The sequence below is a fragment of the Pan paniscus genome, chromosome 23 (genome assembly GCF_029289425.2).
Source record: "Pan paniscus chromosome 23, NHGRI_mPanPan1-v2.0_pri, whole genome shotgun sequence".
NCBI classification, from domain to species: domain Eukaryota; kingdom Metazoa; phylum Chordata; class Mammalia; order Primates; family Hominidae; genus Pan; species Pan paniscus.
Window position 1 is genome coordinate 47,911,009 of NC_085927.1, and position 22,365 is coordinate 47,933,373.

The 22,365-nt window shown below is 54.5% G+C and overlaps 1 protein-coding gene across 5 annotated transcripts; it reads left to right on the top strand.

Annotated features, from left to right (window-relative positions):
- The first annotated feature begins 1,883 nt into the window (after positions 1–1,883).
- On the top strand, positions 1,884–21,193 carry PICK1 (protein interacting with PRKCA 1). Of its 5 annotated transcripts, none has more exons than XM_063603286.1 (14): positions 1,884–2,067; positions 2,895–2,959; positions 3,225–3,322; positions 4,709–4,820; positions 10,493–10,621; positions 13,191–13,257; positions 14,520–14,609; positions 16,322–16,375; positions 17,167–17,229; positions 17,962–18,095; positions 18,485–18,577; positions 19,258–19,308; positions 19,788–19,932; positions 20,350–21,193. In XM_063603286.1, exons 3-14 carry the CDS (start codon positions 3,282–3,284, stop codon positions 20,616–20,618), a joined length of 1,248 nt encoding a protein of 415 aa, XP_063459356.1. In that variant the 5' UTR covers positions 1,884–2,067; positions 2,895–2,959; positions 3,225–3,281; the 3' UTR covers positions 20,619–21,193. The 5 variants fall into 5 exon arrangements, with proteins under 5 accessions (XP_063459356.1, XP_063459357.1, XP_003821624.4 ...); XM_063603287.1 differs by having other exon boundaries at positions 1,931–2,067; positions 2,895–3,057; XM_003821576.7 differs by lacking the exon at positions 1,884–2,067 and having other exon boundaries at positions 2,495–3,057.
- Positions 21,194–22,365: the final 1,172 nt, after the last annotated feature.

The following is a 22,365-nucleotide window of genomic DNA, read 5'->3' on the forward strand; positions in this document are numbered from 1 at the left end:
TGACACCTGTTGATGGATTCTAAGTATACTATGGAAGATGGGGGTGCCAGAGATTAGAAAGTAAGTTGAGAAAGAGGCCGGGTGCGGTGGCTCACAACTGTAATCCTAGCACTTTGGGAGGCTGAGGTGGGTGGATCATCTGAGGTCAGGAGTTCGAGACCAGCTTGATCAACATGGTGAAACCCCGTCTCTACTAAAAATACAAAAAATTAGCCGGGCATGGTGGCGGGCGCCTGTAATTCCAGCTTCTCGGGAGGCTGGTGCAGGAGAATCGCTTGAACCCGGGAGGCAGAGGTTGCAGTGAGCTGAGATCGCGCCACTTAACTCCAGCCTGGGTGACAAGAGGGAGACTCCATCTCAAAGAAAGAAAAAAAAAAAGAAAAAGAAAAGAAAAGAAAAAAAATTGCAAAAATTAGCCAGGCGTAGCTATGAGCTGTAAGCCCCAAATTTAAAGGGGATAAAAACCTTGCCAGACAAAATACAAGCATGTAATAAATTAATCACTGCAGAATTGGATCAGGAAAACCATGAAGAGATTTCACAAGGCAAATACACAGCAAATTGCTGAACAAATGATTCAAACAGCAACTGCTCAGGAGCTCAGAAAAGGGAGCAAGATATATGAGCTGAGATTGTCTGCTAAGGCTGCCAGGAAGAGGTGAATTAGAGCGGAGCCTGCAGGCAAGGGATGAACAAGGCAGAAAACAGGGGCATCTTCCCCAACCTGAGAAGAAGGGCCAGAGTGGGTAGGGGGTTTTGAGGTCAGAGTGACAGCTGTGCCATGCAATTTGTTTACAAAGCACTCACACCTGTTTCTCCTTTTAATCTTTTGTTTTTGAGATGGAGTCTGGCTCTGTCACCCAGGCTGGCATGCAATGGCGCGATCTCGGTTCACTGCAATCTCCGCCATCCGGGTCCAAGCGATTCTCCTGCCTCAGTCTCCTGAGTAGCTGGGATTACAGGTGCATACCACCATGCCTGGCTAATTTTTGCATTTTTAGTAGAGACAGGGTTTCACCATGTTGGCCAGGCTGGTCCAGATATATGATCTAGATCTTATACCAACTCCTGATCTCATGATCCACACTCCTCAGCCTCCCAAAGTGCTGGGATTACAGGCGTGAGCCACCGCGCCCAGCCTCTCCTTTTAATCTTGACTTTCACAAATACCTGGTGGCAGGTGTCATTTCCCCATTCTACACGTACTTGAGGCTCAGAGTGAGACAGTGACTCACCCAAGATCTCCCAGCTACAAAATGGCAGAGCCTGGGCCTGAGCTAGCATGGTCATGGGCTGGAAGAGACACAATCCATGTTAAGGCACCTGGGTTTGGAGACTGCTGCCTTTTTTTGTTTGTTTGTTTGTTTGTTTTTTGAAACGGAGTCTCTCTCTGTCGCCCAGGCTGGAGTGCAATGGCCTGATCTCGGCTCACTACAACCTCCCTCTCCCATTTTCAAGCGATTCTCCTGCCTCAGGCTCCCAAATAGCTGGAATTACAGGTGTGCGCCACCGCACCTGGCCTTAGACTGTTGCTTTTTGAAACCAAAATTCTGGCCTGGAAACAGAGCTTGGTCTTCCCAGCCCTAGCCCTGCCGCTATGATGCCAGAGGAAGAGGCTTCCCAGGGCCTCCGTTTCCTTGCCTGCACAATGTGGCTGGCAAGACTTGGTCTTCTCTCACAGGGTGGTGGTGAGCTTTCAAATCCTGTGAAAGTGATCTGACAGGAGAGCAGTGGACACGTGAGAAGGCTGTTGTCACGGCATTCTGCACATCTGTCCGGACTCAATTAGCCACCTAAGGAGAGAGTAGGGTGGGGCTTCCACCGGCCGTGGGATATGTGGATAATCATCCTTCTGTATCTTTCTTCCATGGCTCCTGGGGCAGCTGGGGAAGCAAGCTGGATGGGCCTGGCCCCATGCTGCCGGATGAGGTGGATGCCTGGCTGTGGCTCTGGGAGAGCCAACCTCCCCCAGGGAACCCACTTTACACAATAGCAGTGGCAGCAGAGGCTGGCGAGGAGACAAGATTCGGACTCTGGGGAGCACTGATAGCATTTCCCGAGCCTCAGGTACATGCGGACCGTGACCCTCCCTGGGACCCCAGGGGGGCTGCTCCTCAGGACTAAGGAAGGAGGAGGAGGTGTGAGAAACCTTTCACCATATACCATAGAAAGCATTTACCTCAATGGCCTTGGTTTACATATGGGGAAACTGAGGCATATAAAGGGAAGGGAGCATGTCCAGTCTGTCCTTAATAGCAAGACCCACTGAATACACCTTTCCTGGCTCTCTGTTTAGTGTTTGGACGTTCAAAGATCCCTAGACTAGGCGGCGGGAGTTTCAGGGCCACGATCCAGATCTTACACCAACTGTGTGTGGCCCCGCACAAAATCACTCCCCGCTCTTTGGCACTTAAGTTGGCGAAACTGGGATGGGCTGGGACCTCAAAGGGCCATTCTAGTAGGGGAGTCACAGGTACAGGTGGTGAAGGGGTGAAAGGGCATGATGTCTTGGGGTTTATAGTCCACTGAGCCTCGCCGGAGGTAACCCCGGCTCAGGGATGCTTTCGTTGCCATGGCAACCGCAGGGCCGGCGCGGGGCCCCTGAGTGCAGCTGAGGAAGCTGGGACAAATCCTGCCCTTCCCAAGATGGCGGCGGCGGCAGGGCAAAGGGCGGGGTTAGACGCTGTCAGCCTGTCCAGACCGTTCCTCTGTTTTCGCTTGTTCCTACTAACGGCGAGCTTCCGCCAATACTTGTTCTCGTTCTTGGCTCCGAGCGTCCCGGGAGCCGGGAAGGGAAGGATTGTCTGCAGGGATTGGAGCAAATATCCAGTGGGGGGAAAGGCGGGACTTCCGCGTCTTGCCGGAAGTGACGTAACAATCGCGGCCACCGCCAGGTGGAACGGCAGGTGGGTTCAGGTACCAGCCTGGCCGGGACCCGGCTGTGGGACCAACGCTTCCGGTGAGCGACAGAGGCAGCTCCCCAGGGCCTGGAGACGCGTGGGGCGGACTCTGGGATCTGAGCCCATCGCCCTGGCCTGGAGTCCCCCTTTGTACCTAGTAAGAATCACCTACCCAGCCCCCCACCCGGAGACTGTCCCATCCCACTCCAGAGGGGAAGAGGAGGGCACTGCTGTCCCGTATGAGGGTGGTGGAGGGAGGGGTGGCGTTGGCATTTAGGCACTTAGGTTCCCTAAATCCTATGCTCCTTTCTCTCCCGGATCCAGTTCCCCATTCCCCTACCGAGCTGGGCAGTTAGCCAGCCCACTCCAACTCTCGGAACCATGTTTGCAGACTTGGATTATGACATCGAAGAGGATAAACTGTGAGTATTTTATTCCCCCAAGTTCCAGCAGTATAGGAGCCCCAAGTTCCTCATTTCCCTGGACTTCCCAGTCCCACAAACCCTTGCTTCTCAGCGGTGGATCAGTTGTTGTACTGAAGCAGCAATGGACCCTGCTCTCCCAGGAGCTCACTATTTGTAGGGGGCTGTGGACAGTTAAAGGGATAATCACAGCTCAGTGCCATAAGGGCACTATTAGCATGACTTGGTGACAAGAAGAGCAAAGCAGATGGAGCAGTGCTTCTGCTGGGGTGGTCAAGGAAAGCTTCATGGAGGACGTAGCAATTGAACCAGGTTTTGAAGGTTGAATAGGAATATTGTAGACACCCTTCCTTCCCAACATAGGTTGTTAGTAGGACAGATTTTCCCATTAGAATATATCCTCTTTCAGATCAAGGAGTGGGTGCAATGCCTTTCTCTATGCTCAGCACTTAGTAAGGGACTTGACGTCAGTAGGTTGTTAGCGAATGTTTTTTGAATGAATAAGTGAATCAGCGTGAGTACTTATCATAAAACACCAGTCAATGCTAATTTATAGTGGAAACCGAGAGGTAATTGAGCAGTTGAGAGGTGGGAGGTGGACAGTTTAATAGAGGGAGACTCCCTGGAGTAGGTGGCCATCATACTCCATAGATGCCTGATAAGGTGACAAGGACAGAACCTGGCTCAAATCTCAGAGATCGAATAAATGAAAGGGAAGGGGGACCTATTTTTATGGAGTGCCTGCTGTGGACTGGGTTGCTGTTAGTGCCCTCCATGCATGGTTAGAAGAACTCTGATAAGGGTGCTCATCCACATTTTATGGATGAGGAAATTGAGATGCACAGAGGGTGACTTACCCAAGTCCCATAGCTGGCCAGGCACGGTGGCTCACGCCTGTAATCCCAGCACTTTGGGAGGCTGAGGCAGGCGGATCAACTGAGGTCAGGAGTTCAAGACCAGCCTGGCCAACATGGTGAAACCCTGTCTCTACTAAAAATACAAAAAAATCAGCCAGGCGTGGTGGCAGGCACCTGTAGTCCCAGCTACTTAGGCGACTGAGGCAGGAGAATCACTTGAACCCGGGAGGCGGAGGTTGCAGTGAGCCGAGATTGCGCCATTGCACTCCAGCCTGGGCAACAAGAGTAAGACTCCATCTCAAAAAAAAACCAAGTTCCACAGCTGATAAATGGCAGAGCTGGGGTTTGATCCCACATCTGCTTAACTCCAAGAGCTGTGCATGTTCCAGCACAAAATGTTGTTGTTTTGTCCAAGGGAGGGAGAGAAAAAGCTGGGCAGCCAGTGGAGCCCCTCAGGAGTTTTAGAGGGCCCACCCCCTCCAGTCATCCTTCCGCCAGGAGAGTCAGCCTAGCTTGCTTTTCTTTCTAGCGGAATCCCGACTGTGCCTGGGAAGGTGACCCTGCAGAAGGATGCTCAGAACCTGATCGGGATCAGCATTGGAGGAGGGGCCCAGTACTGTCCCTGCCTCTATATCGTCCAGGTATTGGGCGCTTTGGAGGGGGGCACAAGGTACATCCCTACTTGGGCATGACAAAGGCAGGTTCATTTCTCCACACTGCATAGCTGACTCCTTCTCATTCTTGAGGTCTGACCCTCTCAGAGGGGCTTTCTGACCACCTGCGCTGCGTTGCTCTGCCCTGTCTTCTCCCCTGTGTCGCTCTGTTTTTTTCCTTCTCGGCACTTATTACTTGTTATTTGCCCTCTGTCTAGTAGAGTAGACTCTTTGCACTGAGGGCAGTGTCCTGGTTTGCTTTTTCACTGCAGTAAGCACCAGGTACAGTGCCTGGCACATAGTGGACATGCAATAGAAATTGACTATTGAATCAACAAAACCATCAGCCTTGCGTACTAGCCAAAATGAAGTGTCATAGGAACACGATGAAATAATGGCCTGAGTTCAAATGCAAGCTTCTTTCCTACTTACTAGCAAGTTACTTAACCTCTTTGGGCCTCAGTTTGATCACCTAGAAAGCGGGGATTTAAAACATGTAGACACAATCATCTCTGGGTTCTTGTGAGAAGTCAACAAAACGACCTAACACACTAGAAGTTAAGAAACATGCATTGGCCAGGCATAGTGGCTCACACCTGTAATCCCAGCACTTTGGGAGGCCGAGGTGGGTGGATCACGAGGTCAGGAGTTCGAGACCAGCCTGGCCAACATGGTGAAACCCCATCTCTACTAAAATACAAAAATTAGCTGGGCGTGGTGGTGCACGCCTGTACTTCCAGCTACTTGGGAAGCTGAAGTAGGAGAATCGCTTTAACCTGGAAAGTAGAGGTTGCAGTGAGCTGAGATCACGCCACTGCATTCCGTGCATTCCAGCCTGGGTGACCAAGTGAGACCCTGTTTTAAAAAAAAGAAAGAACCATGCATTAAGCAGTAGCTGCTGCTATTTTCCAGGTAGCTGTACATTTTCCCAGATGCTCTGCCAGTGGTGAGGAACACTGTTGTGTCTCTTGTAGAGGAAGCTGCGCTGGTGATATTCTGTCCACTGTAACTCAGGAGTGGTGACAGGCCTGCTGTGGGGCGTCCTTCACTGTGTGGCTCGTCCAAGTCAGTGACCTTGCTGTAGCCTTGGGAAGACCTGTTCTAACCCTCTCACTGGTGGCAGATGGGAAACTGGCCTCTGTGAGGATCTTGCTAAGGAGTCGCTTGTAGGCCTCGAAGACAGATTCCCAGGATCGACCTGGTCTTGCTTCTGCTCACAGTGCTGCCCCCTTCATGAGCCATTTGGCCTCCTGTGATCCAGGAGGCATTAGCAAGGCCTCCCCCAGGCCTGGCCTCCTGGCCATGTGTCTGCTCAGCCTCTTGCCACCTCCCTCTACCTACCTCAGGTGCAAGTTTGCTTAGAATGAACAGACATTATAAAATAGTATAATTGATTTTTTTTTTTTGAGACAGAGTCTCACTGTGTTGCCCAGGCTGGAGTGCAGTGGCATGATCTCAGCTCACTGCAACCTCTGCCTCCTGGATTCAAATGATTCTCATGCCTCAGCCTCCCGAGTAGCTGGTATTACAGGTGTGCGCCATCATGCCCAGCTAATTTTCGTATTTGTAGGAGAGAGAGGGTTTAGATATGTTGGCCGGGCTGGTCTCGAACTCCTGGCCTCAAGCGATCCGCCCACCTCAGCCTCCCAAAGTGCTAGGATTACAGGCATGAACCACCAGCCAATAAAATAATAGAACTGGCCGGGTGCGGTGGCTCACACCTGTAATCCCAGCACTTTGGGAGGCTGAGGTGGGCAGATCACCTGAGGTGAAAACTTCCAGACAAGCTTGGCCAACATGGTGAAACCCTGTCTCTACTAAAATACAAAAATTAGCCAGGCATGATGGCGGGTGCCTGTAATCCCAGCTACTTGGGAGGCTGAGACAGGAGAATCGCTTGAACCCGGGAGATGGTGGTTGCAGTAAGCCGAGATCGTGCCATTGCACTCCAGCCTGGGCGGCTGAGTGAGACTCCATCTCAAAAATAATAATAATAATAATAATCATCATCATCATAGAATTGATTTTTTTAATTCAATTTTGTTTTTATCAAAGTGCCATATGACTTGCCTCTACCAAGTCAAGAGCATTAAAAGCCCTGTATCAAATAATAGCAATCCACTGCCCTTCCCCTGGGCACCTCACCCGGCTTTCTCTGTCTCTTCATGCATGGGCTTCCATTTTTCTCAATAGTCTCACTCTGTCGCCCAGGCTGGAGTGCAGTGGTGCAAGCACGGGTCACTGCAGCCTTGATTTCCCCAGATTCAGATGATTCTCCCACTTGAGCCTCCAAGTAGCTGGGATTACAGGCACGTGCCAGCAAACCTGGCTAATTTTTGTGTATTTTTTGTAGAGATGGTGTTTTGCCATGTTGCCCAGGCTTGTCTCAAACTCTTGGGTTCAAGTGATCCGCCCGCCTCAGCCTCCCAAAGTGCTGGGATTACAGGCGTGAGCCACCGTGCTCAGCCTATCCTGTTGTTTCTTGATCTGTCATCTGTAAATATCTATTGACTTTGCCTCGTCTGGTAGATGAGAATTAGTTCTTCCCATGACCAGTCTGTTTCCTCTCATCCCACCTTTCCAACATAGTTATTTTTCTATTTTTGGCTAAATTAATATTAGTACAACAGAGATTTTGTTCGGGAAATCTTTTCCAGATGCCTCCTAGGCTCTGTTTTAGGCACTAGGGATAAAAAAATGAAGAAAACAAAGATCCTACTCTTGCGGAGCTCTCATTCTAGTCAAAACAACTCTATGTTTAACTTTCTGAGGAATCTATGTTTCTTTTCTTAATTCAGCCTGTTCTTGTGTTTTGAGAGGGCGGGGGTAATTTCCTGTTTTGTTTTTTTCATTTGCACTCTCCTTGTTTTCTCAGTGTGTTTTCCACAATTTCCCATCTTTTTTTTTTTTTTTTTTTTTTTTTTTTGAAATTAAGTCTTGCTCTGTTGCCAGGCTGGAGTGCAATGGCGTGATCTTGGCTCACTGCAACCTCCAGCCCCCGGGTTCAAGTGATTCCCCTGCCTCAGCCTCCGAAGTAGCTGGGATTACAGGCACGTGCGACCACACTTGGCTAATTCTTGTATTTTTAGCAGAGAAGGGGTTTCACCATGTTGGTCAGGCTGGTCTCGAACTCCTGACTTCAAGTGATCCACCTGCCTCGACCTCCCAAAGTGCTGGGATTACAGGCGTGAGCCACCATGCCCGGCCCCATTTTCTTCAGTCTGTTTTCCGCCCTGTAGTCTCTCCCCCTTGTGCCCTCCCCCTGCCCCTGCCCCTTCTCTTTGGATTCCCCCATCTTGGGGGTCCCTTTCCTGGTTTACTCCCTGATCTCCCGTGGAGAATATCCTCCTGTAGCTTTCTGAGAAAGGGCACGTGGGATGTCAATTTTTTGAGACCTCGGGTCTGTCTTTTTTGGTCATTGTGGTTCCCATATTCCTTTCAGTTGACATTTTGGCTCATTCGATTCAAGAATGAACGTCAAGGTTGACAGTAATTCCTGTGTGGAAGTGTGATGGCCTTGTCACATTGTCCTTTGCTGTCACATGGCTATTGCCATTCTTATTTGTGATCCTTTATTTGTGATGTGTTTTATTTCTGATCTGTGAGAACTTTGAGGACTTTCTTTTTGTCCCTGGTGTTGGGAGGAGTCGTGATGGTAGCTGCAGGCACAGGCTTTTGTTTATTGTGCCAGATCCTCAGAGGGCGTCATCGGGAACACCATGTCCTTCTTGTCATGTATCTCGATGATGACATCCTGCTTTCTGTATTCTCTGTTCTGCTTTTTTCTATTTTTTTATTGTGGTAAAATTTACCATCTTAACTTTTTTTTTCTGAGACAGGATCTTGCTCTGTCGCCCAGGCTGGAGTGCACGGGTGCGATCACGGCTCACTGCAGCCTCAACCTCCTGGGCTCAAGCTATCCTCCCACCTCAGACCCCCGAGTAGCTGGGACTACAGGCGCGCGCCACCATACCTGGCTCATTTTTGTATTTTTTTTGTAGAGACAGAGTTTTGCCATATTGCCCAGGCGATCTTCCCACCTCGGTTTCCCAAAATGCTGGGATTACAGGTGCGCACCACCGTGCCCAGCCCTTGGTCTATTTTTGAATTAGGTTGTTTGGTTTTTGTTGTTGAGTTTTAAGAATTCTCTACAAAGCACAATCGGCTAAGAGGAAAAAAAGAAAAAAGAGTTTTAGGAATTCTGCATATATTCTGGATATTAATCCCTTATCAAAAATGTGATTTGCAAATATTTTCTCCCATTCTGTGGGTTGCCTTTCTTTTCTTCTCTTCTCTGTTCTTTTCTTTATTTTTTTTTCTTTTTGAGACAGTGTCTCACTCTGTTGCCCAAGCTGGAGTACAGTGATGGGATCTCAGCTCACTGCAGCCTCTGTTTCCCAGGCTCAAGTGATCCTCCCACCTCAGCCTCCCAAGTAGCTGGGACTACAGGCGTACACCACCATGCCCAGCTAATTTTCGTATTTTTTGTAGAGACAAGGTTTTGCCACATTGCCCAGACTGGATGGTGTATTTTGATGCACCAGTTTTAAAATTTTTATGAAGTTCAATTTGTTTATTTTTTGTTACTTGGATCTTAGGTGTCACATCCAAGAAATTACTGTAAAATCCAATGTCGTGAAGATTTTGGGCTAGGCGTTTTTCTGAGTTTTGTAGTTTTAACTTTTACATTTAGGTCTTTGAACAATTTTGAGTTAATTATTATTATTATTATTATCTTCGAGACAGAGTCTCGTTCTGTTGCTCAGCCTGGAGTGCAGTGACATGATCTTGGCTTACTACAACCTCCGCTTCCCAGGTTCAAGCGATTCTCCTGCCTTAGCCTTCTGAGTAGCTGGGACTGCAGGTGCCTGCCACCATGCCCAGCTAATTTTTGTATTTTTAGTAGAGATGGGGTTCGCCATGTTGGCCAGGTTAGTCTCGAATTCCTGACCTCAGGTGATCTGCCTGCCTTGGCCTCCCAGAGTGTTGGAATTACAGGTGTGAGCCACTGCGCCTGGCCTTGAGTTAATTTTTGTATGTGGTGTTAAGTAGTGTCAACTTCATTTTTCACATACCATTGTTGAAATGACTGTCCTTCCCCATTGAATGTTCTTGACACCCTTGTCAAAAATCATTTGACGCCAGGCACGGTGGCTCATGCCTGTAATCCCAGCACTTTGGGAGGCCAAAGCAGGTGGATCACCTGAGGTCGGGAGTTTGAGACCAGCCTGACCAACATGGAGAAACCCTGTCTCTACTAAAGATACGAAATTAGCCGGGCGTGGTAGCGCATGCCTGTAACCCCAGCTACTCAGGAGGCTGAGGCAGGAGAATTGCTTGAACCTGGGAGGCGGAGGTTGCGGTGAGCGAGATGGCGCTATTGCACTCCAGCCTGGGCAACAAGAGCGAAACGCCGACTCAAAAAAAAAAATTATTTGACTATGTATTTGAGGCAGGAGAATTGCTGGAGCCCAGGAGTTCAGTGCCACAGTGAGCTGTGATCACACCACTGCACTCCAGCCCGGGTGGTGCGACGCTTTCTCAAAAAATGAGAGCAGAGGGTAGAGTGGAAGACAGAGCCAGGCAGTGGTCAGGTGTCTTCCCAGGTTCCATCTTAGCCCTCCCTTTCTTCCCCCACCACTCTCCTTATGCACCCACAGGTATTTGACAACACCCCAGCAGCCTTGGACGGCACAGTGGCAGCTGGCGATGAGATCACCGGTGTCAATGGCAGGTCAATCAAAGGGAAAACTAAGGTGGAGGTGGCGAAGATGATTCAGGAGGTGAAGGTAAGGGCTGCTGCAGAGCAGGTGTCCAGAGGCAGCAACACAGGTTTCTGAGACCTCCAGGCTGCCAGAGGTCCCAGCAGGCCTGGAAGGGGGTATCAGCCCTCACCGCCCCCTTCCTTGGCATGTGCAGGGTCAGGGTCACACTCCAGCCTCCCTCGTCCATCCCTCATTCATTCAATAAATACTAATCGTGCTCCAGGACTTGTGCTGAACCTTGGCAAGAGAGTGGGCAGCAAGACCACAAGGTCCTCATGAGCTCCCAGGGAGCTGACAGACTCGGAACCACCCCTCAGGCAAGCCCATGTGTCCCCAGTCAGCGCTGGAGCTGAAGCTAAAAGTCCAAGGTGATCCTCCCTGGGTCAGTAGACACCCAATAATGTCAGCCGGGTCACGCTGGGCCTACGAGGGCTAGGAGGGAAAGAAGAGCGCCCTTTCCCCATCCTGTAGGAACTTTTGGTCCCACGCAGCCTCCTGGGCTCATAGACACCCAGAGACCCCCCTCCCAGGCCAGCTGATCTTCTGCTCTACAGACCAGAGTCACACACTGCCTGCCCCGCTTTCCCCCACCCCTGCTGCTCCAGGTCTGGAATGGCAGGCGGCATCCTGGCCTCTCCCGAAGCGAGCATGCAGCCCCTTTGCCATTTCCTAGTGAAGTGGCTGCTAGCGAGTCTCAGGAAACCAATACTGTGAAAGAACTGATGTGCAGGCCGTGCACAGCCATGGGGTGATTTGAAAGTCTCGGGGACAAGGGTCCCCACTGTGAGTTCAGCTTGGCCAAGGGTGGCAGCTACCTCCCTCAGCCCCACTTCTGTCCTCCGGGTTCTGGCACCCCTGATAGTCTGCCTTCCTGCCTTAACCCAGGCCAGCCGCTGCTCCATCCTCTCTCCCCTTTATCCTCCTGTCCTGCTCCTGAGTAGTCCCTGCTTCTCTCCTTCCTTGCTGTAGGAAGAGTCCCATCCTGCACATTCTCCTATTCCAGCCCCTTTAGCCATAGGACAAATCAGGGCCTGGGGCTGGGGCTCAGAGCTCTGTTGTAAAAAAAGGAAGCAGCAAGGTTCATTGAGACCCCACAGCTGCCACTCCACGTGGTCTGGGTATCACTGCCTCAGGTATGACCTGTTAGGCAGAGGAGCTGATCATGGGAACAGGTGCAGGGGGTCTCGTTCTGGCCAAGTTGGGTTGTGTGTGCCCCATTTGGCAGCCCTTCCCCCCTCCGCATCTCCTCCCCATCTCCACTCGCCAGGTCCCTCCCTGTCCTCTCAGGCTTGGTCATACCAGCTCCTCAGGTTGCCCGTGAGGACAAGAGCTCTTTGTATTTGCACACGGCCATGACAGGGATGCAGCATTGGCCCAGCTCCCCTGTTTGGGTGCTGGGCAGGGATTACTCTCCCATCTTACAGGTGTCCACAGGCGGGGAGTGACCTGCTTGTGGTCACACAGCTGAACTGGGGCCCGGGCCCGACTCCCACTGCAGCCCGCTTGCCGTTGGCCTACAGCTGCTCCCTGTGGGGTGGCCCCTGAGCACGCCTGTGTTTCATTCTGCGGGAGCAGTTCACACCCCACCTCTGACTCTGATTGCATCTGCTCATTTTGGTTTCCCTTTGGGACTTGATTTTTAAATCCTGTTTTATATTTGGATGAATGTGGTCCCAAGTTCAAGGGCTTTTGGTTTGCAAGGATGAGAGTGAACACAGCGCCCTCCCGTGCTCAGGCAAGTCCTCTTGGGAGAAGCCTTTGTCTCCTGAGCAGTTGTTAGAAAGTGGTTTGTGTAATTCCCTGATTCGCATCAGCCTTGCGGGGCTGGGGCTGCCCCTGCCCCTCCCCTTGGTGCCCCAGCACCAGGCACAGAGCAAGTGCTCAGATGTGCTGTTCGATGAGTAGAGGGATTCCTGGGGATGGGGTGTTTTGGGGTGGAGGAGGGAATAATCAGTGTAGGGAAATGACACGGCAAAGGCTTGGAGTGTGGTTTGCGTGGGGAGGGAAGAAGGAGAGCCTGACCTGGCTGAAGCACAAGACATCAGAGACCGCCGGGCTGTGGGCCCTGTGCCAGCCCTGTCCCCACTGATTCCCCAGGGCTTGGATGTAGAGTAGGAAGGGAGGGGCCTGGGATCAGACAGGGTCACAAGGTGGGGCCATGTCACAGCGCTCAGCCTGGCCCTTACTGGGGCTTAGGATTCTTTTTTTTTTTTTTTGAGACAGAATCTCATTCTGTCATCCAGGCTGGAGTGCAATGGTGCGATCTCAGCTCACTGCAACCTCCGCCTCCCAGATTCAAGTGATTCTTGTGCCTCAGCCTCCTGAGTAGCTGGGATTACAGGCACGCGCCACTACGCCCGGCTAATTTTTGTATTTTTAATAGAGATGGAGTTTTGCCATGTTGCCCAGGCTGGTCTCAAACTCCTGACCTCAAGTGATCTGCCTGCCTCAGCCTCCCAAATTGTTGGGATTACAGGTGTGAGCCACCGCACCCGGCCTTGGGCTCAGGATTCTCAGTCCAGAACAGTCTTGGCGGGGAAGGGGCTCAGGGTCTGGAGCCTCGCTCACTAGTCTGTGTGTGCTGCTCTTCCAGGGGGAGGTGACCATCCACTACAACAAGCTGCAGGCGGACCCCAAGCAGGGCATGTCCCTGGACATTGGTAAGCTGGTCAGAGCAGTTACGGGTGTCCAGCAGCCTCCCTGGATGGGCCCTGGCCCAAAGGAGAAGTGCCACAGCCAGCCCTGCCCTCCCCTTTATGACAGGAGAATCCAGAGTTACATGGCTGTGGGCTCTGACCTCTGACCAAGCAAATCTGAAAGGCCTGGGAGGCCTCCCGGTGCTCTCCCTGCGTCTGTTCCTGTACTCTGTCCCTGGTTTCTCACTCCCCCGCGTTTCACCCCTACCTCCCCGCTTCGGCCACGTCCTCTGGGAACTTGCTACCCTAGGGTTGTCCTTTGCGGGCCAGCGCCTCGGCTTCCATGGCCCGGGGCCTCACTCTTCATAAAGGGAGAGCAGCCTAACCCTGGCCTGGCGCCTCATGCCCTCTAGCACAGCGCACTCCTCCCTGGCCTCTCCTGCCATCAACTCCCAGGGGGACTCTGGATCTGAACTGGACCTCAGGCGTTGGGCAGAGGGTCTGCGCCCTGGGATAAGTTCCCTCCTGTTAGAGGGGCTGAGCCTCGGTTCTGTAGAAACTTTAAGACTCAAGAGCTGGACAGCAGCTTCGAGTCCTCTGGACTGGCCGCTTCACATTACGGATCAAAGCCTGAGACCCAGAGAGGGCACTGCAGCCCCTGGTGAGCGCACACCTAGGTCTCAGCTCCGGAGCCCAGCAATCCTCTTCATACACCCTAGGGCCAGAGGCCAAGGGGCTAAGGGCAGGCTGGATCTATCTGGGAGCTCCCTCCGAAACCCTCTGGTTCCAACACAGGACTAAGTCCCCTTCCTAGAACTAAGCTGGTCAGATGCAGTAATTGAGTCTGGGGTCCGAGCTTCATGGTCGTTGATGGTGCCCATTACTTTCACATAACCAGCCCAGGGGCCCCTCTTCTCTCCCTCTCCTTTATGTGACACCCTAGGTCCTGATGTGACACAGAGGAGGGGAAGAGGCCTCCTTGGCTTCCATTAGCCTGTGCTGAGCCCGGGCAGCATTGGGCTCTCAGCGACCACCAGTTGATGTTGCGCAGCAGGCCCTGGGCGAAGCACTTCATGTTTAACTGCCCAGGCTGCCAGCACCTCTGTGAAGCAGAGGGAATAGGGCAGGGGCCTAGGACCTCCCCACTGGACATTCCCCACTTCACAGCCACCCCCAGCAGCCCTTCTGCCCACTATGGGGTGCTCCCTGTGAATGGAGGTAAGGCTGGGGGCAGGGATGGCCTCTGGGCAGCCACAGACTCACCAGGTCCTTTGTCCCCCGCTCAGTGTTGAAGAAAGTCAAGCACCGGCTGGTGGAGAACATGAGTTCAGGGACCGCAGATGCTCTGGGCCTGAGCCGGGCCATCCTGTGCAATGGTGAGTCCCTTCCCACCCAGCTGGGGCCCTGGGGACTCAAGCCCAGGCTGAGAAGAGGGCGGGGCACCATGGCTGCCCACCAAGCTGCTGTGGGTCCCGCGGGTCTGACCCTGGCCTCTGCCCGTGGAACTGAGAAGTCACCATCTCTGCATCCCCAGAGGCCTCTCCAGCTCCCGGAGGGTCCACAGCTGTCAGCTGGGCTGTCTTAGCCAGTGTCCCTCAGGTCACAGATGGGAAAATAGACTTAGTGTGGGGAGGTGCCTCTGCCCCTGCCCTCAGCCCCCTTACCCCTCACCCCAGCACTCTCGCTGCCCACCTCCTGCCTCCTTTGTCCAGGAGGTGGCGCTGCTGCCCTTGCCTCTGCAGGTCCTCCCTTCGTGGTGGCTGCGCAGGCGAGGGGGGAGGCGTGTACATGCACATTTACACACGCATGCACACATGCGCACACACTTTCCCTCCCTGGGGTGGCCAGCGAAACACTCAGTCCCCCTCCTACCGTCGCCAGTCCGAGTTTAAAAATAGCAGCAGCTCTGCAGTGTGCCTGTGGGGTAGATATAAATACCTCTAGAAATTGTAGGCTCAGCTGGGCACACTGGGCTTTATTGGCTAGGGAAGTGGGGGTGGGGACTGAGCTTGTTCCAAATGGTGTACAAAAGTGGCGGCTGCTATTTTCAGCCTCCTGGTGCCTATAAATCCCTGTTACTGTAGTTACCAGCCGTTGAGATGAAATTAGAACTGGTTGTTGTGTTTTTCCCCCCAAACCTTGCAATTTCCCTGGCCTTAAATAGGGTTTCTAAAATTGAAGCTGTCATGATGTCCCATGACCCAGCTAAAAACAACAACACGATGCTTACATGGCTCCTTTCCTGCCGGCTGGCCAGGTGCTAAGGCTCTGGGGAGTCCAGGCCTGGAGGCCACCGGGTGGCCAAAGCCTCCCCAAGACCTCTGAATTGCTCCCTTCCTTCCCCGACAGCCTGTCGCACTGCCACCTCCCTGCCCAGAGAGGCCTGAACACAGCCTCCGCTCCTCCCCTCTTCTGCTAAAAAACCCTGACCCAGGTCAACACAGGAGGCTGGGGAGCAGAGAGCGTCTGACTGCCCCACCTCTCCCCTGCAGCCCTCACCATCACACTGCTGCCCATCGCCCGGCCCCTGGGCTGGCTTCTCTGCTGGGCTTTCAGCCTTGAGAGCAAGACTTGGCTCAAAGTGAGCCTGACATGGTGGCTGGCACACAGTAGGTGCTCAAGAAACACTGAGCCAATGAGTGATCACCAAGGCCTCTTCCCAGTGTGAGCTCTCTCAGCCTTCCTGAATTTCCCCCTCCCTCCCCAAGTTGCGTTTTCCCTTCTGAGCCATCTGTGTGCTTGGGAGGCAGAGACCATGTCCTTCCTGCGCTAGAGGCCTGGCTGCTCCATCTCCATTCCTATGGCCCCTGCCAGCCTTCCTCCCCAGCTACCAGCAGGCTTTGTGATAGAAGTGTGGGAGTTTTGCCTGCTAGGCACGGACCCTCCGCTGGCCATGAGGAGGGCCTAGTCATTTACAAAACACCTTTGAACCCAGCTGACCCGAGGTGCCAAATCCCCCTCCCTGGGACCCCTGATCTTTCCCATCCTGGTTCTCCTCTGGGGTTGCCTCTCCCCTCCCCAGCATGGCCCTGGGCCTCCTGTGGCTTGCTGAGCCCACTGACCTCCCCTCTTCTTTGAATCCCGACAGATGGGCTTGTCAAGAGGCTAGAGGAGCTGGAGCGGACCGCCGAGCTGTACAAAGGTGGGTGGGGGGTGGCCTCGTCCTGGCACTAGCTCTGCCCCAGAGAGCATGCTCTCAGCAGAGTGGCAACAGGGGTGCTGGCGCTAGGAATGCCAGCCTACAAAATCCTAGGACCATGGGCATTAAGAGTTCTTAAGAATATATACTTCTTCTGAATTTAAAAATAACTCAGGGGCCTGGTGCAGTGGCTCACACCTGTAATCCCAGCACTTTGGGAGGCTGAGGTGGGCGGATCACTTAAGGTCAGGAGTTTGAGACCAGCCCGGCCAACATGGTGAAACGCCATCTCTACTGAAAATACAAAAATTAGCCAGGCATGATGGTGTGTGCCTATAATCAGTACTCGAGAGGCTGAGGCATGAGAATCGCTTGAACCAGGGAGGCAGAGGTTGCAGTGAGCCAAGATCACACCACCGCACTCTAGTCTGGGGAATAGAGCAAGACCCTATCTCAAAAAAAAACAAAACCTGATACTCATAAAAATTCAGAGAATAGCACTTGTAAACATAGCGAGAGTCCCCCGGAATCCCACGCTGTCCCAGGGCTAAAGCCCACAGCAGGCTGTGTACCCCTGCATCTTACAAAATGCTGGCGCCCCTGTCTGATGGGGCTCCTCACGGGTTGGGTCGGACTGAGCTTTTACCCCTGGGCTGTGGTTGGGCGGTGGGGAAAGGCCATGTATCAGGGCCTAGCAGAGGCCTTGGGTGGCATGGGCAGTTGGAGGCCTTGCCCTGGGCCAGTGTGGTCCCCGCCATGCGTCCCCATTCCGCATCACTCGGTCTCTCCCACAGGGATGACGGAACACACCAAGAACCTTCTACGGGCCTTTTATGAGCTGTCGCAGACTCACCGGGGTAATAGCATCCCCCAAAGCTGTGGTGTGACCCTGGGCAATGCCTGGGGCCTCTCACTCCCATGCTGAGGTGGGTCAGACCCACAGCACCTGACCTCAGGCTCCCTCTGGGCTGGGCCTGGTCCCAGGTGCTGGGATTTGCGATGGGCCTGCGGGGAGCATCTAGATCAGCTGGTCTCTTAAGGGCCGCAACGATGAACAGGCCCCACCCTGTCTCCTCACACTGCCACTAGCAGTACACAAGGCCCTTGCTTATTTATATTTCTGACAACCTGTAACTCTGGGCAGGCCGACTGCAGCTGACCCCAGCTACTGCAGAAAATGAAGCCCAGACAAAGGAGAGGGCCACACTGCTCCCAAGTGGTGGAGCTCTTGTTCCAATCCAGGTGTCTAGACTCGTACCAGTGTTCTGCCTCAGGCGGCGCCACCTCCACAAACCTTGACCCAGTCTTCTCTCACTGGTCCCTCTGGGGAATGAGGGCCAACTCCCTTGGTGTGTACACTCAGGACTTTAGGGGGCACAGACCAGCTCTTGGAGGTGTCAATCCAGTTTCCTCCAGGTGTAGACTCAGCTCCTTCAGGGGGTTTAGACCAGCTCTCTTGGAGGTGTAGCCCCTGTGCAGACATTGGCTTCCAGCCTGCCAGGCCCCCTGCCGTGCTTCTCCCCAACAAACCCCTGGCTTCTCTTAGGGGGCCAAGTAGGGGCAGCCTTCAAGGCAAACTTGTCCTGCAGCCTTTGGGGACGTGTTCTCCGTGATCGGGGTGCGGGAGCCCCAGCCAGCTGCGAGCGAGGCTTTTGTGAAGTTCGCCGATGCCCACCGCAGCATCGAGAAGTTCGGCATTCGGCTTCTGAAAACCATCAAGCCGGTAGGTCCTGTTGAGCATGTGTGTGTCTGGCGTGTGAGGGTGGGGAGGGGAGAGTGCGGCATGCAGAGAAGGCCGTATGCCAGAGTCCTGTGCCTGGGTACAGCCTCTGGCTCAGTCACCCACACAGTGGACTGTGGGTGAGTCACTGTGCCCCCTTGGGCCTTGCCATTGACCTCTGGGCTGGCTTCTGACCCTGGCTCGCCACTGAGTCACAGCTTGCCCTAGGCCTGGCACTAGTCTTCTCATCCTTGAGAGGGACAAGGCATCAGGGAGCACCATCTGGCTCTGATAGTCGAGTCCACCGACAAGGGTGACTTATCAGTGCCATTCATTGTCACCCTGGCACCCCCCCGCCATGACAGCCTCAGCATCCACCCACCCTCTTCCAGATGCTGACGGATCTGAACACGTACCTCAACAAAGCCATCCCGGACACTCGCCTCACCATCAAGAAGTACCTGGACGTGAAGTTTGAGTACCTGGTGAGTAGTCCAGGTGCCCAGGCTGCTAGGGCGAGCGCTCACCCTGGAGATCTGCCCCACTTCAGTCAGCCATGCTGCGGCCAGTGAGGCCAGTCAGAGACGACAGCATGTCTGCTCCAGGTGTGGGCCCAGAGGCCCAGGGAGGTGCGGCCAAAGCCCTGCTGCGCCTGCACAAAGAAGCATCTGAGAGCCTGGGGTGGGCACGGCTCTCGCTGTGTGCACTCTGACCCCTTGGGATTTGTTGCCTTTAAACAATGGGTTAGACTAGGTGAGTGAGCATAAAATGGGTGTCAGTGAACGTTCGTGAGTTTTACATTTAATTATTCTATAGTCAAAGGAATTGAGAGAAAATGCTCTATTAGGCAAGCCAAGGTTCCTTTGCTGCAGGACTTATCAGAGCCTTTGCTAGGCTGATGTGCAGTGTGAATTTTCAAGGGTCTTCCTAAGCTCCTTTAACGACAGACCCCTTTTTCCCCAGAGCATCTCTTGGGCCTTGAGTTTGGTCAACTCGGCCGCCTAAGCCTCAGGCCCTGTCATCCCTCAGCACCTGCCGCTGCCCCCTCTGGGACTCCCTGAACACCTGCGCCAGCCTCTCCTGCTGCGTGTGGGTGATGGGGGTGGAGCTGGGGATCTGGGGTGGGGGTAGTAGCCACTCTGACAGCCTCACCTGTCCCATACAGTCGTACTGCCTGAAGGTGAAGGAGATGGATGACGAGGAATACAGCTGCATTGTGAGTGTTGGAGGGGGTGGGGGGCTTGTACCTCCCCCCACCTGGTCTGCCAGGGATAGCAGGTGGTTCAGGCCAACCCGGGAGAGACCTGGGGGACTTGGCTGGACTCTCGTTCCTGGAGATTTAGGGGCATCTTCCCAGTCCCGCTGGGCCTCGGGGTGCTGGGCACCCGGCCGGGAACCACTCCCTCAGTCTGGGGGACTCTCGGAGGGAAATCGGATTTTCTTCACTCCTATGAGGCGCTTTTAAGTGTTTGATTTTTCTGCTGTCGGGATCCATTTCGTGGCCAGTGTTCATTGAATGTGGCAGAGGTTTGGGTTTGGTTTTTTCCTCTCTTCAAAGCTATCACTGAGTGCTTCTGAGAAACACTGAAGTCTCAGAAATGAGGTCTCAGGAATGAAGAACCGCCCTGGCTTTGAAAGCGCAGTGCGGTGCGAGGCCGTCCCTGAGCAGGCCCTCCTGTCCCACCCCCGCCCCAGGCCCTAGGCGAGCCCCTTTACCGGGTGAGCACCGGCAACTATGAGTACCGCCTGATCCTGCGCTGCCGCCAGGAGGCGCGCGCCCGCTTCTCCCAGATGCGCAAGGATGTGCTGGAGAAGATGGAGCTGCTGGACCAGAAGCACGGTGAGCGCCGCCCTCCTCCCCGTCCGCTCTCCATTTCAGAGGTGGGAAAACTGAGGCCCAGAGGGGTAAGGTACTCTCAGGGCCAGGCCACGGCCCAGATGTAAAGCCCCTCCAGGAGCCCAGCCATCTGCCCAGAGCCTGGCCTGGGTGGAGCTGGCCTGTGCGCGTGGGCTCCGTGGGCTGCCATCCATGATCCATTTACCCTGCAGCCTCCTGCGTTCCCTGAACTGGGAGCGGGGAGGCCCCGGGCTGGGCGGCCCCTGCCTCCGCCCCTTGCCAGGTCATGAGGGGTCAGGGAAGTGCCCGAGTGGGAAGCCCAGGGGAGGCGAGAGGTGGGCCGGGTGGGCTGGGAGAGTCTCCTCCCTGAGGCAGGCAGCCAGAGCCCACTGCAGCCTGTCCCCCGACCTCCCACCCCAGTCCAGGACATCGTGTTCCAGCTGCAGCGCCTCGTGTCCACCATGTCCAAGTACTACAACGACTGCTACGCAGTGCTGCGGGATGCCGACGTCTTCCCCATCGAGGTAGACCTGGCACACACCACATTGGCCTATGGCCTCAACCAGGAGGAGTTCACAGATGGGGAGGAGGAGGAGGAGGAGGAAGACACGGCAGCTGGGGAGCCGTCCAGGGATACACGAGGGGCTGCTGGGCCCTTGGACAAGGGTGGAAGCTGGTGTGACTCCTGAGTGCCCCGCGGGTGTGGTGCCGGGGGCAGGGTGCGTGGGAGGACGGAGCCTGGGAGCGGGGCGGGGCCGCCGCGCAAGGGGGCGACGCATAAAGGCCTGCTGGCCTTGGGGCGCCTGCCTCCCTGCTCCTCTGCCCTCGCACAGCGAACCTGGGCTCCTGCCCAGGACAGGCACCAGGGTCATGGCCTGGGACCTGGACATTGGCCCCTCCACCCTCCCTCCCTTCCCGGCTCCCCGGCCAGAGGGAGAGCTTGGTCTCTGGACCTGCCTTAGGAAGGAGAGGGAGGGCAGGAAGGAAAAGAAAGGACTTGGAGGTGGCAGGAGTCTGGGCCCTGCTCCTTGTGGGCGCTCACACTGCCCCCGGAGCCTGCTGGGAGTGGGGCCGGCCGTGGACAGCTGAGGTTGGGGCCAATGCCTCCTGGGCACCCTTGCCTCGCCCCAGACCGGCCCGTCCAGTCCCCATCACACCTCGGCGGCCTTTATTTATTCTGTTCCCCCAGCTCGGCCACTTCTCTGAAGGAGGGCTGGGTTCTGGGCCTGTATCGAATAAACACAAACCTGGATGTTGCAGTGGTCGCAGTGGCTTCAGACCCTCCTTGTCTGCCCCTCCCCTCCACCGTCTATTGACAGCGCCCTTGCTATGCACCATTTATGCCTCACTGAAGTGTTGCAGGGCTAGCACTGTGGTCCCCTCACAGCTGGTGATTTGAGGCTCAGAGAAAGATCTTGCCCAAGGCCACACCCTGTGTGGGGACACAGTGGGTTTTAACTCAGATCTGTCCTGAAGGCCTGACTTTGCCACCTGCCTCCAAAGCTTTCTGCTTTGTGGAACCTTTTGTATCTCACCCCCACCCCCTTCCCCCGCCCCCAATCTGTGACCTTTCTGTGCTTCCGACAGGAAATAAACCTTTGGGGAAGAGAAGGGCAGACATGGAGCCAGGGCGACTGAGCCCCCAAGTAGGGGAGGGTGGTGAGGGGTAAGTGCTGACTCCAGGCGCGCCTGTGCTGCCCGGGTGGTGGGGAAAGGTGTGTGGGGAGAGGTGCTCGGGGGCTGTGGGAAGAGGGGCGTGGGGAGAGGCCATGGGGAGTGTCTGCAGAGTGGCAGAAACAGGGTGGCCACTTCTCCTGCTTCTCCTGGCCAGCCTCGGCCTGGTGTAATCAGTCATAGTGGCCCTTGTCACTCTAACGTGTTCCTGTTTGGACGATGAATATGGCCATCCTGAGAATGTGAGGGGGCAACAGGGTGTGCGAGGTGGGCTGAGTCCAGGATGGAAAAAGGGTTTCTGCATCAGCTTTGAGCATGCATTGCTGGGCAGAAGCCCAAATGGGAGGCTTGGCAGGGGTGGGACATGGAGGAGGGGCCGGCTGTCACCAGGAGCCCACCTGGGTCCCCGCAGAGCCATCAGACAGACCACACCGCCTCCCTGAAGGGGGCAGCCAGAGTGGAGGCCAAGAGCACAGGCTGGAACTGACAGCCTGGGTTAGTTCCTGACCTCCCTGGGCCTCAATTTCCCTATCTGAAGTGTGGCACCTACCTTATTGGCTTGTTAGGAGATCAAATGAACATCTGGAGAGGGCTTAGAACAGGGCTTGGCACAGAGCAAGCACTCTTAAGTGTTAAATAAAGTCAGACGGGCCGGGAGCGGTGGCTCACGCCTGTAATCCCAGCACTTTGGGAGGCCAAGGCGGGCGGATCACGAGGTCAGGAGATCGAGACCATCCTGGCTAACACAGTGAAACCTCGTCT

Bases quoted from the DNA above. Each gene is read 5' to 3' on its own strand.
- PICK1 (XM_003821576.7), top strand. From the start codon at position 2,647: ATGGCGGCGGCGGCAGGGCAAAGGGCGGGGTTAGACGCTGTCAGCCTG. The intron at 10,622-13,190 runs GTAAGGGCTGCT...CTGCTCTTCCAG, and splicing joins AGATGATTCAGGAGGTGAAG to GGGGAGGTGACCATCCACTA. The intron at 18,096-18,484 runs GTAGGTCCTGTT...ACCCTCTTCCAG, and splicing joins TTCTGAAAACCATCAAGCCG to ATGCTGACGGATCTGAACAC.